This window comes from Mchenga conophoros, linkage group LG13, assembly GCF_057382185.1.
Source record: "Mchenga conophoros isolate Kocher_MC1m ecotype Shallow Benthic linkage group LG13, M_conophoros_male_GT1.1, whole genome shotgun sequence".
NCBI lineage: Eukaryota > Metazoa > Chordata > Actinopteri > Cichliformes > Cichlidae > Mchenga > Mchenga conophoros.
This window is the reverse complement of record NC_140538.1, coordinates 19757762-19781170: the sequence shown is the minus strand read 5'-3', so window position 1 is coordinate 19781170 and position 23409 is coordinate 19757762. Positions and strand designations below refer to the sequence as shown.

The following is a 23409-nucleotide window of genomic DNA, read 5'->3' as shown; positions in this document are numbered from 1 at the left end:
GTTTTGTGTGGGAGTCTGTATTGAAAACATGTTTACTTCGGTGCACAATGTAAGATTGAGATCAGCGCAGTGTGCCCTATCCAAACTGAACTTTCTCTCCTGAAATTCTTTCTTTTTGCCCTGCATCTTTGCTAAATGTGCAGTGCTGCGTTGCTTTAAAGCAGTGGTTGTTATTATTTCCCTGGCATGACTTTCTCCATAAGCTGACAAAAACTCACTTCCATATCCCACAGCTTTTACCAAATATTAACAATGATAGGGGAAATGACTACTAGAAAAGCATCCAGCTGGAATTCTAGCAAGAATGGAAATCAGTGTGATAGCTTCAGCAAGCATTTGTTCATTTTCCCATTTAACTTAATTTTGATGGATATTTTCCTCTGGCAATCCATTACCTTTCTCTTCCATCTCAGAATATTTATTGAAAGGTTAATGCCTCACCTGTCCACCAGGAGACCTCACTCTGTCTGCCTGCTTAGTACACCTGCTCCTCAACCACCCTGAAATCTGCAATAAACACATAACAAAAAACTGATATCAAAATTAATAATTAATCAAACAGCTCTTTGATAATCCAGCAATTTATGCAGTAGTGCAATTACTATGTGTTAACCCGAAGCTTGTATTGTGCTCTTTCAGTCAAGACCACTACAATAAAAAGACCATTCTTCAACATGAAGTAAATGATATCTGGCGGCATGACTCTGTTCAGGGACCCCCTTCGCGCCTGGCATGTGCAGACGTGGAAAGCATAATGCGGGGAGAGCACACCTCCCCGCCCTTTTCCATCTGCGTACACGAGGAGCTTGAGGCAGGGAGAATGATGGGAAGCCCCCGGCACAGAACTGATCAGTGACAATAGATAAGACATAAAAAGCATGAAAAGGAGGAGCTGGGGTGGAGGTGGCGTTCCAAAGCAGTTTACAGATGTGCAGCATCTGTAGGGAGGATAAATGGCGCCTTGATTTATTCAAATTAAACATTTATATTAAAGATATTAATTTGGTGAATTTCTAAAAAAAACACACAAAAAACTTCCCTTCCTCTTCTATTTTTTACAGGAAGAAGAATTAAGGAAAAGTGGGGAGGCCAAATACGCCCATCTGAGTAATGATCTGCACGTTTTAATTGAGGTCTTTGCTCCACCTGGAGAGGCCTATTCCCGCATGAGTCACGCCTTGGAGGAGATAAAGAAATTCCTAGTACCAGTAAGTTTAATACTTTACACGATTTTTCTTTGTAATTTTTATTCCTACACCGTCCTGTACAGTACAAACAAGCGCATTTACTGCTGACTTGACCATTTCTTCATCACCCTTATTAGCATGCAGCAGTACTGAGTTTACAGTATCGGGGGTTTGTTTAAATAAGAGGAAGATACGAGCGTGAAGCTTTTCTCTGCATTACAACTACCGTTCGACACTACATGCCCTTAGTTACAAATGAAAAATAATGTATTCAGCAATTAAAGTGCAGTATGGAACAACTTCCAAGACTCCAGCAACCTAGCCTGGAGAACTTAGCAATAATTAATGTGCATGTTGTGTACTCTCGCTGAGTTTAAGCTGTAAATATTAATCAAGCTTTGCAAATGTGACAAGTCTAATAGAGGAGCTGTGCTGCATGAGTCTGCTTTATGAAGTTCATGCTTCTTGCTATACTGAACCAATATTCATGCAAGAATTTTGTCTCGGTGGGCCAGGAGGATGATGATACCGCACTGAACAAAAGCAGCTACTAATGACTTCACAAAGTCTGCCAAAAAACAGTAGGGAAGTACCTGATTATAGATCCGCTCCTGATGTTTCTGTGTGCACGCTTTTAGGGAGAATGCTCGAAAACAGTGGTTAAACACTCCATCAGAAGTTAAGCTAAAAGCCAAGAGAATCTATTTATGTGTTTGTTGGCTGGTGAAAGGGAAAACTGATGGGAACAATTTTACCACTTTCAGTTCCTTGGTGCATTCTTGCTGCTCCTAACACAAACTTGTGAACATGTGACTCATTACCAAGTGGTGCAAAACAACCACGAGAACTTACCCGTGCTGTAAAGTGTTGCATGCAAAGCAATTAGTTGAACCTTTAGCAGCTTATGTTTAAACCTGCTTTTCTAAGCCTTTTCCCCCTTAGTTTCCTATTTTTGCACCTGTGAGAAACTCAGTAATCTCTTCTAAAAAAGGACCCCTCTTACTTTTTTTTAGTAAACTGCATTATTTGATGCTAATCAGTGTGTACACAGGACCAGCCGTGATATAGGACTAGTTGTTTTTTAATATATCCACTCATTCAGAGATTTTAGGTTAGTTATTTTAGATCTTTTGTAAAGATTTGTCTGCAAAATGACCTGGGAAAGAAGCAATTAGCTTTTAATTGCAGTAATCCGAAAATGATTACCGTGGAAGTACATTTTGGGCAGGTGGATGTTAACAAAAATGCTCCTTTAATCCAAAATGAATGCAAGATTAAGAAAACTGTTAAATGTTGCTAGTTAATCAGACATTTCCAACACTAATTTCACGCTGAGTTAGAAAAATAAACCCCGTATTTACTGAAATTTGAAAAAAACACAACGCAGTAAGGTAGGCAACATCAAAATTCAGCTTACACCTTCTCCACATGACAATAAAATCACATTAAAAAAACTTTAGTACCAATTTCAGAGCACATGTCCGCTGCCTCGGGCATATTATTAGGATTTTGCAAATAAACTGCACATAATGCAACACAGCAGGCATCTGTCAGTAGTAGTAGTGACAGATGTTTCACGCCTCAGGTGAGGAGTGGCATATACATGTCCTGCTATTTTTTTTTTAATTGCTGCATAATGCATTAGGAGCTGCATTGTAAAACATGTTGTCAGAGACGTGCTCTGATAAATCGTGAAAAGCAACATATGGTTACAGGTGTATTTGCGGTGTACTCATGCATATGTGAAAGAAAAGTTGGATGAAGCCTTTGTGGACCCAGAGTGAGCTGAGCAGTGTCTAGTAGCCGAAACCAAGTAAAGAAACCAAGCTTAGCAATGCTGTCTTTAAAGACACAACTATAGTAGAACAGGATGCACAGTGCCAGAGCACTACAAAATGAACTCTAGCAGGCCACTGGTATGAATGCCTCTAACCAAACAAACACAAGCAACTTTCATGAGGGAGGCCAGAGGCCCAGACGTCGTCTAACGAGCTCTGTGCTCACTGCTCAATACTATGGGAGCAGATTGGCCTTTGCCATAAAATACCAGAATTGGCAGGTCCACCACTGGTGCCCTGTGCTTTTCACAGATGAGATCAGATTCACCTTGTGCACATGTGAGAGTCATGAAAGGGCCTGGAGAAGCAATGGAAAACTTTATGTTGTCATTGTTCAGCATGCCCAGTTTTTTGTGGATCAGTGATGGTCTGGGGAGGCACATCCATGGAGAGATCCACAGACCGCTACAGGCTAGGCAACGGCACCCTGACTGTTGTCAGGGACCTATTGTCAGACCATATGCTGGTGCTATAGTTGCTGGGTTCCTCCTAATGCCAGAGTATCCAGGCAGTTCCTGGAGAATGAAGGAATTATACCATTGATTGTGCCTGCCTAACATGAATCCAATAGTACAAATCTGGAACATTATGTTTCCGTCCAACCAACATTGCCAGGTTGTGCATCAGACTATCTGGAAGCTCAGTGATGCTGTGGTCCAGATCTGGTAGAAGATCAAAGGACCACATCATCAGGAACATGCCCACGCTTTGTCAGGCATCTATACAAGCACGTGGGGGGGGGGGCACACAAACTACTGAGTATTATTTTGAGTTGCTGCAATGAAATTTCCTTCTATAGGTTAATACATCATATTTCTATCAAATGATGCAGCATCCTTCTGTTTCTAACACATCCCACCCCATATCATTATAGCACCCAGCATGTTTTTTCCCATTGAGATCTGATGTGTTTTCAAAATGTTCCTTTAATTTTTTTTCCTTTTTTTAAAAAAAGCCCTAAAATATCCATCTCCTAAGAAACTTGGCAGCTGAAAAATGGGGAAAAAAAAGAAAAACCCCAAAGCCACAACAGTCTCTCAAGAGCACACTCCCAGCAGTATAGCAGAAGTTTACTCGGTCCTTCTCATCTTCACTTGTCTCTTTGGTCTCTCTTTGCCGAGTCTCCTGCTATTGCCAGAGCTCACTCCTTCTCTGTGCCAGGCATTCATCCCAAGAAAACAACTCCATGGCCTCCCAGCCCTGGGTGCCTTTGCCCATCTTTTTTTCCTTGCTTTGTTGTGGCGCTCTCTTGTCTCCATTTTTAAACATGGTTGACAGGGCAAGTGTGCCTCATTGCATTCATTTGGTAGATGCTGGAAGGACGTTAGACAACCCCCCAAAAAGTTTCAGAAAACATACAAATATCATACCAAAATAAAAACATGAAAACTATAAAATAATAAAATCTATTAGCAGTAAAATATTACGATGTGGCACCAGGTGACACATTAACCAAAACTTGCATCACAGGTTTCTTGGATTGGTTGTTAGTATAATTAACTACATAGGGACCCATGCTGAATGTCAAATTACTGTAAAGAAAGATCAAACTTGTTTTTCGCACCCTTCTTCTTTCTGCTCTGATTGACTCTCTGTTGGAGCTGGCCTCAAGTGGCCATTTGAGGAACTGCAGTTTATTGCAGGGGTCAGGTTCCATACTATTTTATACTTGACACTGACTATTTTGTAAGAGCCTAATTATATTCAGCTACTCTTTTAATATGTTCAAAACAGAGGTTTCTTTTCAGCTCAATAGGAAATGTAGAGTGTAGCTCATACAGAAGTTGATCATCCTGCCACAAACATGCTCGATTTGAATCAGAGCTCCCCCGTGGAAACCTACCACTGACTCCCGCTGGCATTTTGCTGGATTATGCTTCATAAACCAACATGATGCAGCAGGCAGAGTCACAGAGATGCGTAGCTGTCTACCACAATGCCACATGCGTGCTATGGTCACTTTTAATTAGACATTAGCATCAGTTGATCATTTGTTGGCCATCAGAAACAGAGCACATACAACTAGATCTGAATTTTGTCAGAAGCTGATACAGAAAGCTTACCAGGACTTACAATGAAGCAGAATTGCAAATCAGAAATCAGTCCTGTTAGCTCACAATTTATGCATCTAAAAAGAAAAGAAAAGCCTAATCAGTGCGTTACTGTAAAGACAGACGCTTGTGAGGCCTTCATCTTGGGCCAAACTGCAGTGGAAGCATTTTGGCAGATAGCCGGTGACACAGATACTTTAATGAGATATACACTGCTTATTTGTTTTTCCATAAAGTCAAACAAAATTAAAACTGCTGTAAAAACTGACCCAGGTGTGCTTGGGTTTACTCATACTGCACTATCCTAATTATTTGGCCCAGACGTCCTGGGTGAGGAAGCTTAGAGACCACCTAAAAAATTGGTCAGGGATGCAGAGTTAAATATTCTGCATTATTATCTCCATAATAGAGCCAGACTGTGCACAGCTAATTGCTGTTTGTGTTGAGCTAACTTTGAAAGAACTTGTAATGTGAAAGAACTTAAAAAAAAAAGATGCATTAGTTAGAATTTGATTCTTTAATAGAGCTTATCATTGTATTATATACAACTGGTGTGCAAAAAATATGAAGTCTTTTATCTAGTACAGAGGACAAGATATGTCTGAGCACTTTTCCTGAGGCAGTCTATTCCCCACTCTTTGTTAGATACACCTTTCAGCCGCTTGGTAATGCAAGTGTCTAACCAGCCAGTAACATGGGAACAAGTCAAAGCATTTAGTCATGTGAACATTGGCAAGACAAGCTGCCGACTTTCAAACTGAGCATCGGAATGGGGAAGAAAGGTGACTTTGAATGTGACATGGTTGTTTATCAAACCAGTCAAAATATTGCCTGGTTTAATGAGTCTCAATTTCTGCTGCAGCATTTGGATGGTGAGGTCAGAATTTTGTGCAAACAACATGATCCATCCTGCCCTGTATCAACAGTTCAGATTATACTCGAGGATATATGGGAGGGATAATTCACTGGCGCACTTTGGGCTCCTCAGTACCACCTGAATATAATTCAAATGCCACACCATACCTGACTATGTCCATGCCCTTATGACCACAGTGCACCCATCTTCTGAGTCTTAGTATAACTAAGTGTTAATAGGAAAATTGTACTTAGTAGTCAGTATAATCTTTTAATGATATAAGTTTGCATATGGTAGAATACTGCATGTAATCATTTGTGTGTAGAAGTATATAGTTGGTGGCATATTGAAAGAATGTCTCATCCTAGGAGGTCTGTAACATTCCAGGGTGTTCACCCCCACATCCTAGGAGCATGGGAGAGGTCGTACCTTGTCTTATTGTTTTACGGTAGGATTAACGTAGCTATGTCAGTTTTAGTCTAAGTGCCTTCTTTACATATAGATGAACTGTTGGATTTTCCAGACCAGCAGGTTAAGGGAAGTCGTTTATGGGGTCACACACACACACACACACACGTACACCTCCACATTCCAATGTAAGGAACAAACGCTCACTGAAGTATAAATAAAGACCGGGGCAGTTTCTCAGCGCGAGTCTCAGTTCTGGAGACTGCCCTTGCTAGCAAGAAGTTCTGTGTGTTTCTCTTCTCTGAGTCTTTACTGAAGAAGTGTTTTAGAATATATTTCTTAACACTAAGTCAAGTTGCTTCCAGCAGGTTAACACACCATGTCACAAAGCTTAAATAATCTCAAACTGGTTTCTTAAACATCTCAGGGAGTTCACTGTACTCAAATGGCTTCCACAGTCACCAGATCTCAGTTCAACAAAGCACGTTTGGGATGTGGTGGAACAGAAGATTCACATCATGAATGTGGAGCTGATAAATCTGCATGTTTTTATCACGTCAAGATGAACCAACATCAGAGGAACGTTTCTAGCACCGTTTTGAATCTATACCACAAAGAATGAAGGCAGTTCTGAGGGTCCAGCCTGGTACTGGCATAGTTTACCTGATGCATAGCACCCACATTTAAACATAGATTTTGTTAACACCTTCAAATTCAAATACATACATTCACACTGCCAGACATTTCTACGAATCCAGTGAGTCTCTGAGTACACAGCTTTTTGATTCTTCAAACACAATAATAGCACTAATAGCACGACTCTACCCCTTAAATGCATTATGTTGGGAAACAAAACAATCTTATATAATCACTGTAATCCAACAAATGTCACACGATTTATTCAAAAGCTAAGACTGATCCATTTTCTTTGGTTTGTTCATGTCTTTTAATATGATGTTTTTGTTGGATAAATGTATTTACCTTGTCCAATACTGCCGCAGGTGTCAAAGGTGATCTGACATGACAGCGTCACTTATAATAAAGCTGATGATTGAAGAATGCCAAATTAATTTGACTTGTTATTTTCTGGCCACAGAGACAAATAGCTGGCAGACGCAAACATCACAATGATTGGTAACACTGCACTTCATGTGTTGACCTCTTTAAGTCTAACTTAAGCTCTGTGAAGGGCATTGCATGTGTACAAGGTCATGCATGGTCAGAATTAATCACAGTGTGCAAACAATCTGGCTCGAGAAGCCTCAGCTTGGGCTTTATCTCTGTATACTCATGTTAACACCTTTGTCAACAGTCTACTTTCACAAGCTCTGGCAGGTTTGTTGAGCTTTGAATGAGCTGCCAGATTTCTTATTAAGAGCTCTGCCAGTCTCCTTGAATTAAACAGAATGCTGTAGGCCTTATTTGTTCATTATAAGAACGTGCACAGTCTGTCACATGTCCACCACCATGGTTTCATTTTCTTCTTTCACGGTATGTTGGTGTCAGTGTTTTCAGTCTTTATAATCTGTTCATCATATGGCCTGTGCATGACACACAGCCTGTTACTGTAAATGAAGACATGTCTGACATGCTGCAGTTTAATGAATGCTCAGTTTTGCTGCAACAGTATCGAATGTGTTCACATTCACCGAATCAAGGTTGCTCACTATAACAATGATAAAAATTTCTCTTTTTTTCCACCTCAAAATCATGCTCCATTAACTTCTTAAGAAACAGTGAAGGTCAGACATGTAAAGAAGGAGAAGACAATTTAAGTAGAGAGACACTAACCTCTTGTTTTTAGATATTCTTTCTATGGTTTGAAAAATGAACAGTGTGTGCTGCAAATCCTTCGACAATATGTGGCTGAAAAATTTGATCCTGAGGAAAATTATGAATAAATTAAAGAAGAGCGTGATTGCAGATTTGTCTGCTAAAACTGACGACTGATAACAAGTCTGCAAAAAGGGTTACATTTCACACATTTAGACAGTTAATGAGTTCAGATTTTTTTGTGTTCACACAGAATTAGTTTAATCTAATAATAAGCTTTTGTTGAAGATCTGATTACATTCAGTCCTAACTATGCAAATCACAGAGTGGGTAAAGGATGTCTTGTAATATCCTCATGACTAAATGTGATGTGATCCATAAGCCTGGCCTGTAGGTAGGAAAGGACTAAACTCCACGTCAGGGGTATTGAACCTGTGCCTCTGGCTCCTTTGTCCACCCGCCCATGACAAAAAAAACAGATGACTTTGAAAATAGAAATAAAAAATTGCATTTTTAAACCATTTTTTTATTTATTTAACATTGTTGTAAATGATAACTTGCATTGATTGTCCCCTAAACATAATAACTGCTGATGCCACCCTTGGCAGCAAAAACTGTAATCAAGCATGTGATAACTGGCAATGAGTCACATTATTGTGGAGGAATTTTGGCCCACTCTTCTTTGCCAAATTGCTTTAATTCAGCCACATTTAGGGCTTTCCAACATTAGGAGCCTGTTTACGGTCATACCAGAGCATCTCAATGTGATTTGAGTCTGAAATTTGTCTAGGCCACTCAAAAAAACTTAATTCTGGTTTTGTTTTTGAAATTTTTTGGTTCATTGTCCAGCTGCATAACCCAAGTGAGCTTGAGCTTCAGGTACAAACTGGTAGACGGACATTCTCCTTCAGGAGTAGAGAGCAGAATTCATGGTTCCATCACCAAGCAGCAAAGCAGCCCCAGACACTACCATCACACTACCACAGAGTTTTTTTATGAAAAACTCTGTTAGTTTTGCAGCAGATGTAACGGGTCTAAAACCTCCCAAAGAAATTCAGCTTTTATCTCATCAGTACACAGAACATTTTCACCAAAGTCTTGGGGAACATCAAGATGTTTTTTGGCAAATGTGAGCCTTTGTGTTCTTTTTGGTCAGCAGTGGTTTTCTCCTTAGAACTCTCCCATAGATGCCATTTATGCCCAGTCAGTTTCTTATTGTTGAGGAAAAGAGGCCTGCAGCTCTTTAGATGCTTTTCCCTGCTCTTTTGTGACCTCCTGGATGAGTCATTGAAGCGCTCTTGGAGTATTTTTGGCAGACCCACCAATCCTAGGAAGGTTCACCACTGTTTTCTCCATCTGTGGATAATTGTTCTCACCATTGTTCACTTGAGTCCCAAACCCTTAGAAAAGGATTGTAACCTTTTACGGACTGATAGATGTCAATGCATTTGTTTCTAAGCCTGTTCTTAAGGGTTTTTTAAATCATGACATGATGTGTTGCTTTTTGAGGACTTTAAGCCTACTTCACTTTGTCAGACAAATTGCATCCCTTCCCTTCTCTTTATCAAGGAGAAGGGAAGGGATGCAATTTCCTTTTTACACAGGGCCACATAAATTTGAACATCTGTTTCCCCCCTTAATAAATAAAATCATGATTTAAAACGTAGATTTTGTTTTTATTCGGGTTATCAGTGTCTAATATTAAAATTTGTTGGAATGTGAAGTGTGACAAATGTGCACATACAATGGACACCACAAATTGGCTCTTTCATGAGTAAAAGTTGAAATTGCTGCTCATAGTAACATATATTGGGTTTTTATGTTTGTTCGAGAGGACGTATTTTTCTTGGGGCTCTCCTTTTAGTCTGTGACACCAGATCATGCGGTCGTAATGTGCTGTCATAAGCAGTGACAGCCAAAGAAATCTGTTGCTGCCTTGGTGTCATTATAGAAACATTTCGCCCATGGTATTGAATCCCGTGGACTCGGTTTAAGTGTTTCGTAAAAAAAAAAAAAAAAAACACACTTGTTTATCTGTCACCAGTGACAAGATAATGAAGGCTGTTTTGTCCACTCCCTTATCTGCTGTGTCGCGATCCATATCATGTTGATAGCGGGCTGAGAAAAATGGTTCAGAATCGCAAGATAGCGATATTCCACGCAAAGTTGTTGAAAGTGTCAATTATAGTCTGTGTGCAGACAAATCAAGGGCTATTTTTGTATTGCATTAAAGTGAGAAAAATATTTGTCTGATTTAATTTCCCGTTTCTGTTCTCCTCATCCAACATCAAGATAAATTTTGCCCTAAATTTTTTGGTTAGACACCTTTTCTTTTTAAAGGCCATCTGGGAAGTTAACACTAGTCTTCGAAACCTAAACAGGAAAATAGTTTTTCTTCTTTCCCCAACAAACCCGCGGCTCATTTGAGAAATATTTATTGCCTTTTTCTCCACCACTAATCTTTCCTCTGCGTTTTGAGTCAAACCATAACCAAAAGATTCTTCACTGGCTAGTCACCGCTCAGCAAAGCCACAAGCTCCCCTTGGGTGTCGAGATAATTTTAATTTGATGACATTTGCTGCTGTTGCAAGCATCTGTTGCAGTCAGAAGACAAATGACCTTGTCTGTTTTGTTTTCTTACGAGACGTGCTGCATTTTGTTTCCACAGGATTACAATGACGAGATCAGGCAGGAACAACTCCGGGAGTTATCCCTGTTGAACGGCTCTGACGAATCAAGCAGAGGGAGGAGTGTTCAAGGGAGGTGTCTACGACCAACAACCGCAATAACCACAAGGTAAAGTTTTAATTACACTCACAAGCACACATAAATACATAATATTTATACAGACACTTCTCATCCTAATTATTAGTTTATTTAAATTATTTTTTATTTTTGGTGTTTTATCATTTTTACTGGTGTGTTTCTTGTGTGATATTTAAAACCATTTCATTTTATTTCTACTCTTTTATGAATTCACTTGCTTACATCTGTGCAAAAGCCAAACTCACATTTCATTTCTTTATATTCTGAACTGCATTTTTTTAAGTCTTCTTAAACTATACTTTTATGTTTGAAGGTCTTTCCGAGTTTTTCCTTTGGACACTGGCTGGTTTATTACCAGTTTTTAAGCGCAGACTTTGTACTTGACCACTTGTTTGTTAGGCCACTTAATACTGACCTATGGAGCATTCAAGCATAAAAAAATCACCCAAACCAGTCTCATGTTTACACAAGAAACAATTCTAAATTGCTTCAGGCACTTTTTACTTTGTAACTTCTTGGCTGCTGCTAAAACTTCTTTAGCTGAAGTATCCGAAAATACTTGAATTTACCATGAATGGCATAAAATAGTATTTTTGCACCAACAAAGTGATTCCTAAAGAGCTTGTTGCTGAAAACTTGGTATATCTACAGCAACAGTATCTCAAAGTCATGTCTTTAAGAAATAGCAAAAAATCCAGCAAAGATGGAATACAGGACCTGAAATATGCGTCTACTGTTCGCCCAACCTCATTAGAAATCATCACCATGGAAGCACAGCTGTCAAAAAGCCATTCTTAAACAAGGGAAACAGGAAGAAAAGGCTGAGGTATGAAAAATTACACAACAACTGATTTTAAAATCAGCAGCAAAAAGGTCTTTTGGTACTCCATATTCCATATCTATAGTCTATATTCTTCTGTAAAACATGACAGGGGCTATGTCATGGTTTAAGGCTGGTTTAAGAAAAACAAGATCTCTCATGTCTAATAGTCAATGCAATAAAAATGTGTAATTTTATGCATTTGCAGGTAATACAGAGCCTAGCACCTAACCTGCTCTGAATGACAAAATAAATGTGTTAAAAAATAACAATGAGGCACCCACCTTCATGGTGAATTTTGACATTAATTGGTTCACCTGTACATGTTTCTGTATTTTATGCAAACCAGTTGTGAGTATTCCTAATCATATTGTATTTAATATTTTTTAATGGTTTCTTTTCATTTTTTTTAAATTTAAAATGTGAATTGCTTTCCGCGTAGCTCCTGTAGGCCAGCCTATGCAGAAACAATAAATGCTACAGAGCATTTCATTGGATCAGACGTTCACGCATCCCTCTATAAGTCTCCTTTTGAATTATTTATTTATCTTATTGTTGAGCAAACTGACCTTAATCTATGTGAGCTATGAAAGTCCCTCTGGAATAACCAGGTAGAGTGTGCCATGAAAGCCTGGCCTATTTCTGGCAGCACATCCATATGAGCAAAATCCACCAGCAACATTGGGACGCTCCCAATTCACCACCAGTACCACCACTTTCTTTTCCAGATTTTCCCCTTATGCTGCAATGATAAGCGATTTTTGTAAATCTCCATTAAAAATATGCACCAATAATTCCCATTTGAGTGTCTGTATTTTTGGATCACAATAGGTTGCCAGCTAGTGAAGAATAAGCTGGAGGAAGACAAATTGCCATACCCTAGCTGTATCATGCTGTAAAAATGTAAGTTAGCAGAAAATAGGCATCTTTGCAATGTTAAATCCTCCCTGCAGTCCCTACACCGAGCATGAAGTCGAGCTGCTGGATAGTCAGACTTTTATATAAAGAAACAACCTACCTTAAATTCCTCATGTCTGCCCCAGCCCTTTGGCCCTTGCTCTCCACCGGTGCATGTCAAGTAACAACTTGCTGTATTTGAAAACTATACCTGTCCGCCTGCAGCCTGACATTAATCAGCGGTTTCAGGCAGATGTGTTATCGTGCAAACGGAGACATGACATCGCTCTGTCACATTTTTGAAATAACCATGTTGCATCCCACAGGCATGTTTGCAGAGCAGACAAAACACAAAGTGACACTTGTCACCCTTCTGATCATAACAAGATCTACCCCAGTGCTGTGTTTATCTTATGTTTCACCTGAGCACAGTGTAAGGCAACCACCAGCTGTGGCAGCGTGGACGTATGCAGCACTAAAAAGGATTTAAATATAGTTTGAGGGGTTTTTTTTCTTCTTAATTCCACTTTCCCACTTAATTTACTGTGGCTTATTTATGAGTGTTGCACAGCAAGGTTCTTAGGGCAATGTTGAGGCCATGTTTGTTTGCTTTTTTTGCTTTACCAGGGGCCACAGAGGCGCGGGAAGGAGCGCGGCAACACCTCGGGGGACAGCGACGGCAGCACACAGCAAACTTCCCACGACAGTTTTGACGAGGGAGGTACAAGTCCCGAGAGCCAGAGGGGCAGCAGCAGCAAGTGTCGGATACAGGCCCCCGCTGTTAGCAGTCACACATGAATCATATGACGACTATGTAAGTCCAATCCTCTTTGCACACACTGAAAAGTATAGCTGATAGTAATTTTACTTGAAGTGTGTGTAAATCAGACTTGATTTACTTCCCTTTCATGTAATCTGGATGATTCGTGCTTTACATGGAAAGGTAGGGCATTCTGGGACATCTTTAAAAAGTAGGACAAGCAAGTATTACATTGTATATTTGCCTATTTTAAATGTTAAAAACTTGCAGAAGCGTATAATGATGGTTTTGGATCATTGAGTTCGACATAGTTGCAGGCAGTGATCGGTTTCCCTTTATCTCGTTTAAAAGCACAACATATTTTCCAAACTTATGATAACTAATGATCATTTGTCACACTAACTTAATAAAATGTTTGTTTGTTTTTTGTGTTCAAAGTAAGATTAACCTGTAATCAAAGTTTTCAAAGAAAAGGAGGCAAGAACCTGAAGACATATTGCTTGTTTTTCACCGTTGCCTCAGTTCTGCCACACAGGCAAGTCATGCTTTGACCTGACCCAAAAAAAAGCCTTAAATCGAGTATCTTTAACTGTGTAGCCTGATTTATTTTTGGCTGGCTCGGGTTAAGCCATCATAGACTGTGCTGAGGTTTGATATGTCTCAGCTTTAAGCTCTGTTTATAGTGACAAACCTTCATCCTCGTACCCAGACACTATTTTTGACTGCTGTGCACAGCTTTTTAATATGGTAATTTGTGTGTTTATTCCTTACCCTGTTTTTAATTTGATGTATTTATTTATTTATTTGTTATGAGATATTTTTCAAAAAAAGAATTCTGAAAGCGTTATCGGCCCTCTTTGAGAGCCACTGTATTAGATAAGTATTTTTGCACCACTTGCACATACATTTATGCTAACTACAGACTGTTTGAGGAACAGCCCAGTTTAGGTAGTGTAGTATCCCAAGTTTCCATGTACATCCATGCAGGTGAGGAATCTGACCTGGAATCTGAGAAATGATTAGCAAACAGACCAGCTTACATACTGTTTAAAACACAGGCTATTTGAAAATAATTACTGGTGTTATTGGTTTGGAGTTTAATTAAAAAAACATTCATGTGAGCTATGGGAACTCTCTTTGTCTCCTTAACCCTGTGTCATATTAGACACGTGAGTTTTTGTGCATCAGCAGTGTGATATTTGGCTGTTTTTGCCCCGAAAAACCCTGAACAAGCAAAACCAGCACATTTAATGCAATAATTATAGCAAACATGATACAAATAAAACACTAAATTATTTTTTTTTATTTGCCCTAAGGTCCAATAAACACTCCACTTTTTAAAAAATTCTAATTTTCGGACAATTATTTAACGGTTCAGGCTTTGCACACCGTAAAAAAAAAAAATCCTAAAAAAACAGTAATATTCCGGCAGCTGGGATGACAAAATAATACCAGAAAATAACTTTCCCATGAAAATACGGTTATTTTCAGTAATGGCAATATAGTTTGTTGCCCTAATTTTACATGGGATTTTGCCTTTTTCAAGTGCTTTTAAACATTAAATTGGGAACTATTTAATGTGATTAAACAATGAAACTACCTATAAAAAAGGTCAATGAATGTGGCAATATGAATAATAATATTTAAATGTACAGAAATATACAGTTAACAGTTGGTTTAAATAACAATGGATTGCATTCATATAGCACTTTATAAAACCCTCAAAGCGCTTTACAATTCCACTTTATAATTCCCCTCAGGGTATCACCATTAGGTGGTAGGTGAAGTGTCTTGCCCAAGGACACAACGACCGAGAGTGTCCGAGCCGGGACCCAAACCGGCAACCTTCTGATTACAAGGCGAACTGCTAACTCTTGAGCCACGATCACCCTAACTAACAATAATGATAATCATTGTAAAAAAAGTTTATACGAATCATTTTATATATTTTTCCATAGCATTACATTTGGATTTAACAGTTCAATCTTTCAAATAACGGACAAATATTTGTGAAATTATGATGCATTTGTGAATGTATTTTAACAATCAAAATATGCATATGTATAGACAGTAGGGCTGCCACAAACGATTATTTTGATAGTTGACTAGTCACCGATTACTTTTGCATTAGTCAACTAATCAGATCATGCATCCATTAGACGTACAGCATACATCTGCTCTTATATAACTATCATTAGCTTACAGCTTTAAGTGTTTAAGGTAAGTGCTAACTAAAAATAAAGACAAGATGATAGTTTATTAAATTTTAATGAAATTTGCAGATTGTTTAGGTGAAGTTTAATAAACTCAGCCATCTGCTCCTTGCTATCTAAAAGAAAAACAGCACACCGGAGTATATTCTCGAGCATCTCACACTTCTGATGATCAGTTGCCTGGTGACGTTTATTCAGCTGTGTAAAAACTATAACTTTAATCTAAGACAAACTGACTTACTCAGGAACAAATAAAATACTAAAAAAAGGTGAAACAATAACATTGTTAAGTTATCTAAGTGACTTATATATGTTTAACCTGTGTAGCGAAAGACGGCGGTGGGTGTTCTCACGGGCTCTAGTGAGCCTTGCCCCCGGCTAGCTATCGAGCTAGTGGGTAACAGACGTCTCGGAAAACGTCGGAGCGCTTTTGAAAATATGTGGTGTCTTGATAAACTGAGAAGATATTTGAGGTTTACACAGCTACGTTCTCGCCTGAAAATATGTTAAACGTTTATTTTGTGACCCAGAAAGAATAATAAGTGTAATATTAAAACTAACTAGCTGCCGCCATTGTTGGAAACTGAGCTGGGCTGGCTATGAATTCTGGGACAGAGCTACTTCTTCTTCTTCGGGGTTTAACGGCAGCTGGCATCCTTGTACATGCAGTGCTGCCATCTTCTGTTTCAGTCCGTTATTACACTCTTAAATCCTACTACTTATTCCTGCGTCTTTTGGGATCTTACAAAGCTTCAAACGACGCGTCGACGATTTTGATAGTCGACGTAATCGTGATTAGTCGACTAATCGTGGCAGGCCTAATAGACAGATACATTTAAAAAACAAGAAAATTATGTTTTATTACTTTACAGTGATTTTACGTTCATTTACATTTGACATGTAAAATCACAGTCTATTTATGTGAATTTAATGATATTCTAGAAGAACAGTACAAACCTGTAAAATATACAGTAAAATACTTTTATATCACAATTTTTTTTTACAGTGCAGGGTTAAGTAAATTGTGCTGTAAATGTAAGAGAACATTGTACAGTGGGTTATCAGAAACCCGTGAAGCTCTGCATTGGGGATACAGTCGCCGCACTATCAGCTTGTGAAGAGAAAATGCTGCATTTCAAGGCATAATCAGTGCCTTGACCGGCGTTCTGTAAAATCTTTTATATCACTTCATATAATGCCATGTTCTGTATCCAAAAAAGAAATAAATCTTCAAGGCTTCAGTTTAAAAGTATGTTGTCTTCAGATATCACAAATTTCTCAAGGTCATTTTTCAAAAGACTACACAAGGTGAGCTGTAAGTTTCATCCAAATGAAAAAAGGCAACACTTTTACCAGCCTATTTCCTCAGAGCCTTCCTGCTAAGAAAAGCCCCCATGTGTGCAGGCAATTGAAGATTGGGCTGTCTGCATGGGGAAATGCACAAGCGCAGTCTCATTACCAAACCAAATTGAGTTCTGATGTAGAGCCTGTGTATTTCTGTGGAGTGAAGAAGCGGGGCATTTCTTCTCTTTGTAATTGGAGGTTGGAAAGGAGGGTGGGAGCACAGAGACTAGGGGATTATGGAAAGATGAGTTTGTCCTGAACATTCTCTTCACTCATATCTCGCTTTGCTATTTTTTTCTACTACATTACGCAATTTTCCTTAAGCATGTTTCCAGATTGCAGCAAGGACTTTTTATGCAGGTCCTGGCTTTTTTTATTATTATCATTTTCTTCCTTCAATGAGTGTACATGATGCTGTATGACTTCTTGTTATTTCGCTACAAGAAGCCTGCAAAGAACAATCTATTGAAACACGACAATATATCAGCAGCAGTTGCTGTGATTTTGTTGCTACACCCTGTATTTGTCTTTAGGAAAATATAGCGTGTATCAGTATTGTGTAATTTCTCCGGAGACTGTTGATTGATGGACTCTGTCAAACTGTCAGTCTGTCTCATAAATGCAATACTGTGAGAAAGTCTATAATTGTACCTAATCGAGGGTGGTATTGATTTATAACTTCAAAGGAAAGCACAAGGAAGCTGGCAGTTATCGTGTATCATTGTTTGCTTTATAATTTATGAACAAAGTGCTTTCTCTCTATCTTTCTCCCACAAATCTCACCTTGCTGTATCCTTTACACCAGCGCTCTTTCCTCCTTCCTGCCAGACCGAAGCTCTTTGTGAACCGATTCCAGTTAGTGATGCTACAATTTTCACATCATCAGTCAAAGCCAGAGATACGTGCTCCTTCATTAACATAACCATGCTGAATGGCTTTTTTTAAAAGTCATATAGGCAGCACACAGTGGGGGATCTGCTTCAGATGTGTTATCATTATTCGAAATACCCTTTTAGGAGCATCGGGATGATCACTGTGAAGTCTCTGGACTATTACCTGCACCTATTCTTACTTTGGCGCCTCCGGAAATCATGGACGTTGCATTAGGGAGCTCGGAGGATGCCGAGTTCTTACGTGCAGCTCTATCAAGTATATACTTATACTCACAAACACTATATTAGTAGACAGCGGTAGGTAATCCCAGTCAAAAAAAGGACTTTTTTCCACTTTAATTTATGGCTAAGCATCCAAAAAGTTACCATGGATATTTTTGAGACACCTTTCTAAAATATTTGATTTGGCAGGATTACAAGTACTAAACCAACTACTCTGTTGCTGTCTTCTCCACGTGTACACTAGGAGCCAGGGATCTCCGAGGCTTGCACACCTACTCTGTTGTTATCTCCTGAGAAGGAGTTAGAAATTAATTGGTCATTTTTTAAAATCTCTCCTTTAAAAGAATATGAAAACTCTGCCAGCACAGTGGTGCAGTGGTTAGCAGCATTGCCTCCCAGCAAGAAGGTCTTGGTTTGGAATCTGGGTAGTCCAGACATGCAATTAGTGGGGTTAAGTTTAAATCTAAATTGGTCATAGATGTGAGTGCAAATGGTTGTCTCTTGTGTTAGCCCTGGGACAGCATGGAGACCTTTCCTCATTTTGCCCTATAAGGTAGACAGATCTACATATGCTCCAGCCCCCCTCACAACCCTGTATTGGATAACTAGAAAAACATGGACCAATGGATGAAATCAAGCCTTCATACAGTAAACAAAGGTTTATCCGCCAAAAAAGTTACCTAACTCTTTGATGATAACTCAATCTTTTTTTTCCTGCAGCAGTGAAATTTACAATTTTTATTTTAGCTTCTGCTTTTACACACAGTCACGACAAGTTATTAATATCACTGCGCTTCTGGTAGAAACCAATTTGCATAGCAGTGCTTATTAATAACCAGCACATACACATGTCTATATGTACTGTATGCATTGTGTAGTTTAGAGTCAGTGTGTTGTGTGCCGAATGAATGACAGAGTGTTGTTTTCTCCTTCATTTGAGGTGAAACTCCCGTAAACCTTTCTGCTGTTTTGCGGGTCATCATGTAACGGGGGCTCCTCTGGAGACTATTGTGATGAATGGACTCTGTCACGCTGTCAGTGTCGTAAAACTAATACAGTGACAGTGACCATTATTGTCCCTTTTAAATGATGGCAACAATTCACAAGTGAAGTGGATTACAGTGCTCTGCCATGGAGCGAGTTTAGGGGGTGTCAGTCTAGACATTGAGTCCGCGGAACACGTTTAAACGGTGTTTCTAACAGATTCTTCACGTGCTGACATTTGAAACGCTCCTAATCCAGAGATGATGACAGCCAGGCTTTCACTTTTGAGACAATGTATTAACATATTGCAGATGAAGTGCACCCAGAACATCTGCTGTGTGTCTGGTGCAGATCTCCGTGTACTACAGTGAAGCGCCGCTGGGCTTTTTGCATCATTTCAGATAAACCGATAAGCCCTTTAGTAAAACTTTAATCTGTTTGCAATCACTAGGCCATCATTTTGGTCCTTTAAGGTTTGGTGTTCCTTATATTTTTAGTAAGATTATAAAAAAACACCCATAATACACTCAACCTAAGTAGGCTTCGCTTTCAGTTTTTCATCTATACCTTGATACATTTTAATAAACAGAGGAAAATAATTTGAAATATAAACAGTTAATGCTGGGTTAACCTTTTCTCAGTTTGTCTGATAGATATTTGTCATGTTTATTAATAATGTATCTAAGCAATCAGCAGCCGGTCTGCATGAAGCTGCTGCAAAATGAATCTCCCTTCTACCATATTTTAATGTGAAAGTGCTCAAAATCCAGATCTGTTATCCAGGGAAAGAAGCCTGTTTTTCAGTGATAAGGTATCTACAATTCCAGCGAGCAGCGACTGTCTTCAGTGTCAGTTTGTATTTTTGATTGTTTTACAATTGTTCCAGACAAAATGTCTTTTCCCCATCGAGGTTTTGGAGTACTGTGGGATGTGGCTTTTTTTTTTTGTTTTCCCAACCATGTAGGCTGCTTTTGATGATTTTGTTTTAAGGCTGATTTTTTTTTTCATGTTTTCCACAAAGCACAGTTGGAATTGCTCTTATTATTAAATGTATTGTAGTCACACCACAGGAGCTTCTTCTCCCTACTGGGCTCTTACAGTATCTGATCTGATGTGCCAACACTTTTCTGGCTACATGTTTTTGCCATTGTGGGATTTAAAGCTTTGAATCCTGGAAGATCGTCTAGATTTCCCATCTTTTGAGATATTAATAAGAAAATTACTCGTCTCAGAAATGTCATTGTAGGTGTTGCACTGAGGTTTGTAATTTAAGTCGCTGCTGAAGTGCTAAAGTTACCATTAATAGCCATTACCTACTGGCATTGGTGGAAGTATTAAGGAATGAATTTTACTGATCCCCTAGAAAGAGCAGCAGAGAAACATTACACTGTAATCTGTATAAGTTACTCCATGTGAAAAGTGCAGATGGAGAGCAGAGGAAGATTAAAGATGTGATGAATGGAATTTTGTATAGACTGGGACCATGGCCTTAGTTAAAGATCAGATCCCATCTAGATCAAATCTTATCTTTTAATGTCAGGGCTGATGACAGAAGAGAGGAGTCTGAGAGTGATACAGTGTTTCGTCCCTGACAGCAGACCATGAATTGTACAAATTGCTGGTAAAAATTGAAACGCATTGCTCGGTTTTTTTAAACCTGAGCCCTGCAACCATACTGAGGCAGCGCGGGAAATGCCATAATGTGATTAAACACAGAGCTTTGGGAGGCTTTGAAGAAAAAAACTCTAATCTATCAACTGTGGAAAAAAAGCAAAAGGACACCCTTTTGAAAAGGGGGGAAAAATTCTCGCCGTATCATCTAGTGCATGAACATAAAAAATGTCTAAGATTTGTAAGGTGTATTGCTTAAAGGAGGGCAGTTTTCTAAGGGCACCATTGTGGGTGGGATGCACATCTGCTATAATTGCTTCATAACAATAGGTTCAGATACAGTGCTGAGTTCACATTTGTTATATTAATTATGGAAATTCTTCATGCAGAACTCTCCTGTTCATTAAAACAGATGTATGACACATTTCCTCTGGATTATTGAGTAGAGGTAAAGACTCAGGTAGAATGCATTATAGCCTCAGTTGTATCATCAGGGACTTAAGCTACCTGTGAGGGTATACGCAGACAAACATTTTCAAAGTGGAAAATGTCTGTTGTATTTATTTATTGTCTTCTTGAGCATCCCTAAACCTAGAGCGATTGCTTAATGTCCCTAAAGTAATCAAGGTTTGAGCTCATCATAATTATTCAATGTAGTAAATATTATCATCCTATCAAATTTCCCATGGCACAATTTCAAGAGTAGCGTTCGGAAGTAAACTTGTATTTTATGTGCGTTCGGAACAACAAAAGGTGCATGCTGATTGAATTTGCACAGGTAGAAAGCAGCGAACAGCAACATCTATTCAGTGAGACAAAAGGCTGCAAATCTCATTTCCCCCCACATTCCTGCCACGTGGAGAGGCATTCACAGGCTGCTCCCTATGAAGATCAGTCACTGTCAGGGGACATACAGGTTGTCAATTGATAATGAAGCACAGTGCTAAGGGCCTTTAGGTTCTCGCTGTCCTAATTACACTGAGTGAGAACTCTCCAGCCTTGTGTTAACATTTGATTTATGTCCTCTGCCTTGTTGAAAAGGAGCAGTGTTAATTGTTTTTACAGATGAACGTCAAACGAGAGGAATCAAGCCTCATTAATTAGAGGGAGCAGTATTTACACATAGCACCTCTTCAGATCTGCATGTTTTGTTCATGAAACTAATGCTAAGGTCAGGAGTACTCGAAGAAAGGAAAGGGTAAACGTTTTTATATTTTTTCCTTTGAGTTTTGAATCACTGAATGCTGCATATCCCCTGTGATGCTTTTATTGCAAACTCTGTCATTTGAAACATACAGATATAGTTTAGCTTTAACCCTTGTATGGTGTTCGGGTCTGTGAGACCCGTATTCAGTTTTTTTCAAAAGAAAAATTAAACAATTATTTTTTCACGTGTAAATGTGTTGTGTCTTTCCACTCACTCCACTTGATTATAACTGATTTATTTATAACATTTTATATAAAAGAAAAACGAGAAGCACATTAATTCATAAATGTGATCTAACAAAGGTAAAGGGAAAAAATTAACCATGTTTGCTGTTCATATGTCTTGTAATTGGGATGAAGTAAACATCTGTTGAGTAATTTAACATAAAATTGTTTGATAGTGTTAATTTGGAAAGCCAAAACTCTAGCGGGTCCACCAGACCCATGAACACTGGCTGAGTAACAAAAATACGAACACCACACAAGGGTTAAAAAGAAATGTCTTACGACAAGGGTAACCTACCTTTTTTTGCAGCTTTGCAACTGTATCTCATTGTGTTCCTCAGTGGATAGACTTTTCTGGGTTGTCATCACACAGTGCAATTGTAAGCGCTAGTATAATCCATCATAAACACAACTTCAGATGCCAAAACAAAACTGCTCCTTCATGACTCATGAACAGTCATAACATTGCTGTTTGCACATAAACGATGGAGGTGGCTACAATAATCTCACCATCGGTTTGTGAACTACCGTTTTAAAAGCTGAAGTTGAGCTTTTTAGTCTTTGCCATTTTGCTCATGAGTAAGCGATGGATCATACTTAGAAATGGAGGAAGCTGCATGCTTGTAGAGTAGAAACCTGTCAATCTCAAGGTAGCCACAGGATAAAGATATATCTGCTACTTTCCCTTTTTAAATAAAAGTCTTATTTGTAAAATAAAGGTCCTGCTGTATTAAATAAGACTTCAAACTAACATCAGAAACCATTAACTCAAAGGTCATTTTCTCAATTCATTCTGTACAACTCTTTTTTGTAACCCCTGTTGTTATTAGAAAAATGTGGCTGACTTAATATGTCACCTTGGACACAATATCCATCTTTTTTTATATCTGCTTATAAAAAGTTAGCAAATTGTATGCTGACGTGAAATTAAGTTCTTCATTGCTACATTACTACTGTTAATATAAGACATTTTAACGAAATCAGCTGGTTAACAGAGCATGGTAATGTTTAGTGGTGGCATCCATTGATTAATTCAATATAAATTTCACTGTATTATTTTTGTTTTTGATGTGAACAGATTAAAAGAAACTGCTCTTAAATCAAGTGCTTCTTCTAGAGGTTTTAGAGGATCCACAGCAACAAACACAAAGACTTAGATTTTGTAAATTATAGTAAGATACAAAGTGTTGAGTTAACCTTCACTTATTTGCATTTTGCTAGAAAAATGGGAAATAGGTGGAGCAGGTTACTGAAATGTGCAAACACACATTGAAACACACTATATAAGGCGAGAATAGAGTTTGTACAACTCTAATGAGCTTGAAAGTCAATATTTGTTATCACCACCTTTGTTC

The 23409-nt window shown here is 38.7% G+C and overlaps 1 protein-coding gene across 3 annotated transcripts in view; it reads left to right on the top strand.

The window, feature by feature from the left end:
• khdrbs2 (KH domain containing, RNA binding, signal transduction associated 2) overlaps positions 1-23409 on the top strand; it is a 78358-nt gene that overhangs the window by 29180 nt on the left and 25769 nt on the right. For all 3 annotated transcript variants that reach the window (XR_014894848.1, XR_014894847.1, XM_085297087.1), the window contains exons 4-6: positions 1062-1208; positions 10782-10909; positions 13224-13410. Coding sequence is in view for 1 of the 3 variants with exons in the window: in XM_085297087.1 (XP_085153213.1) it covers positions 1062-1208; positions 10782-10909; positions 13224-13410 (462 nt within the window). In the remaining 2 variants the exon portion in view is untranslated. The remainder of the gene's footprint in view (positions 1-1061; positions 1209-10781; positions 10910-13223; positions 13411-23409) is intronic.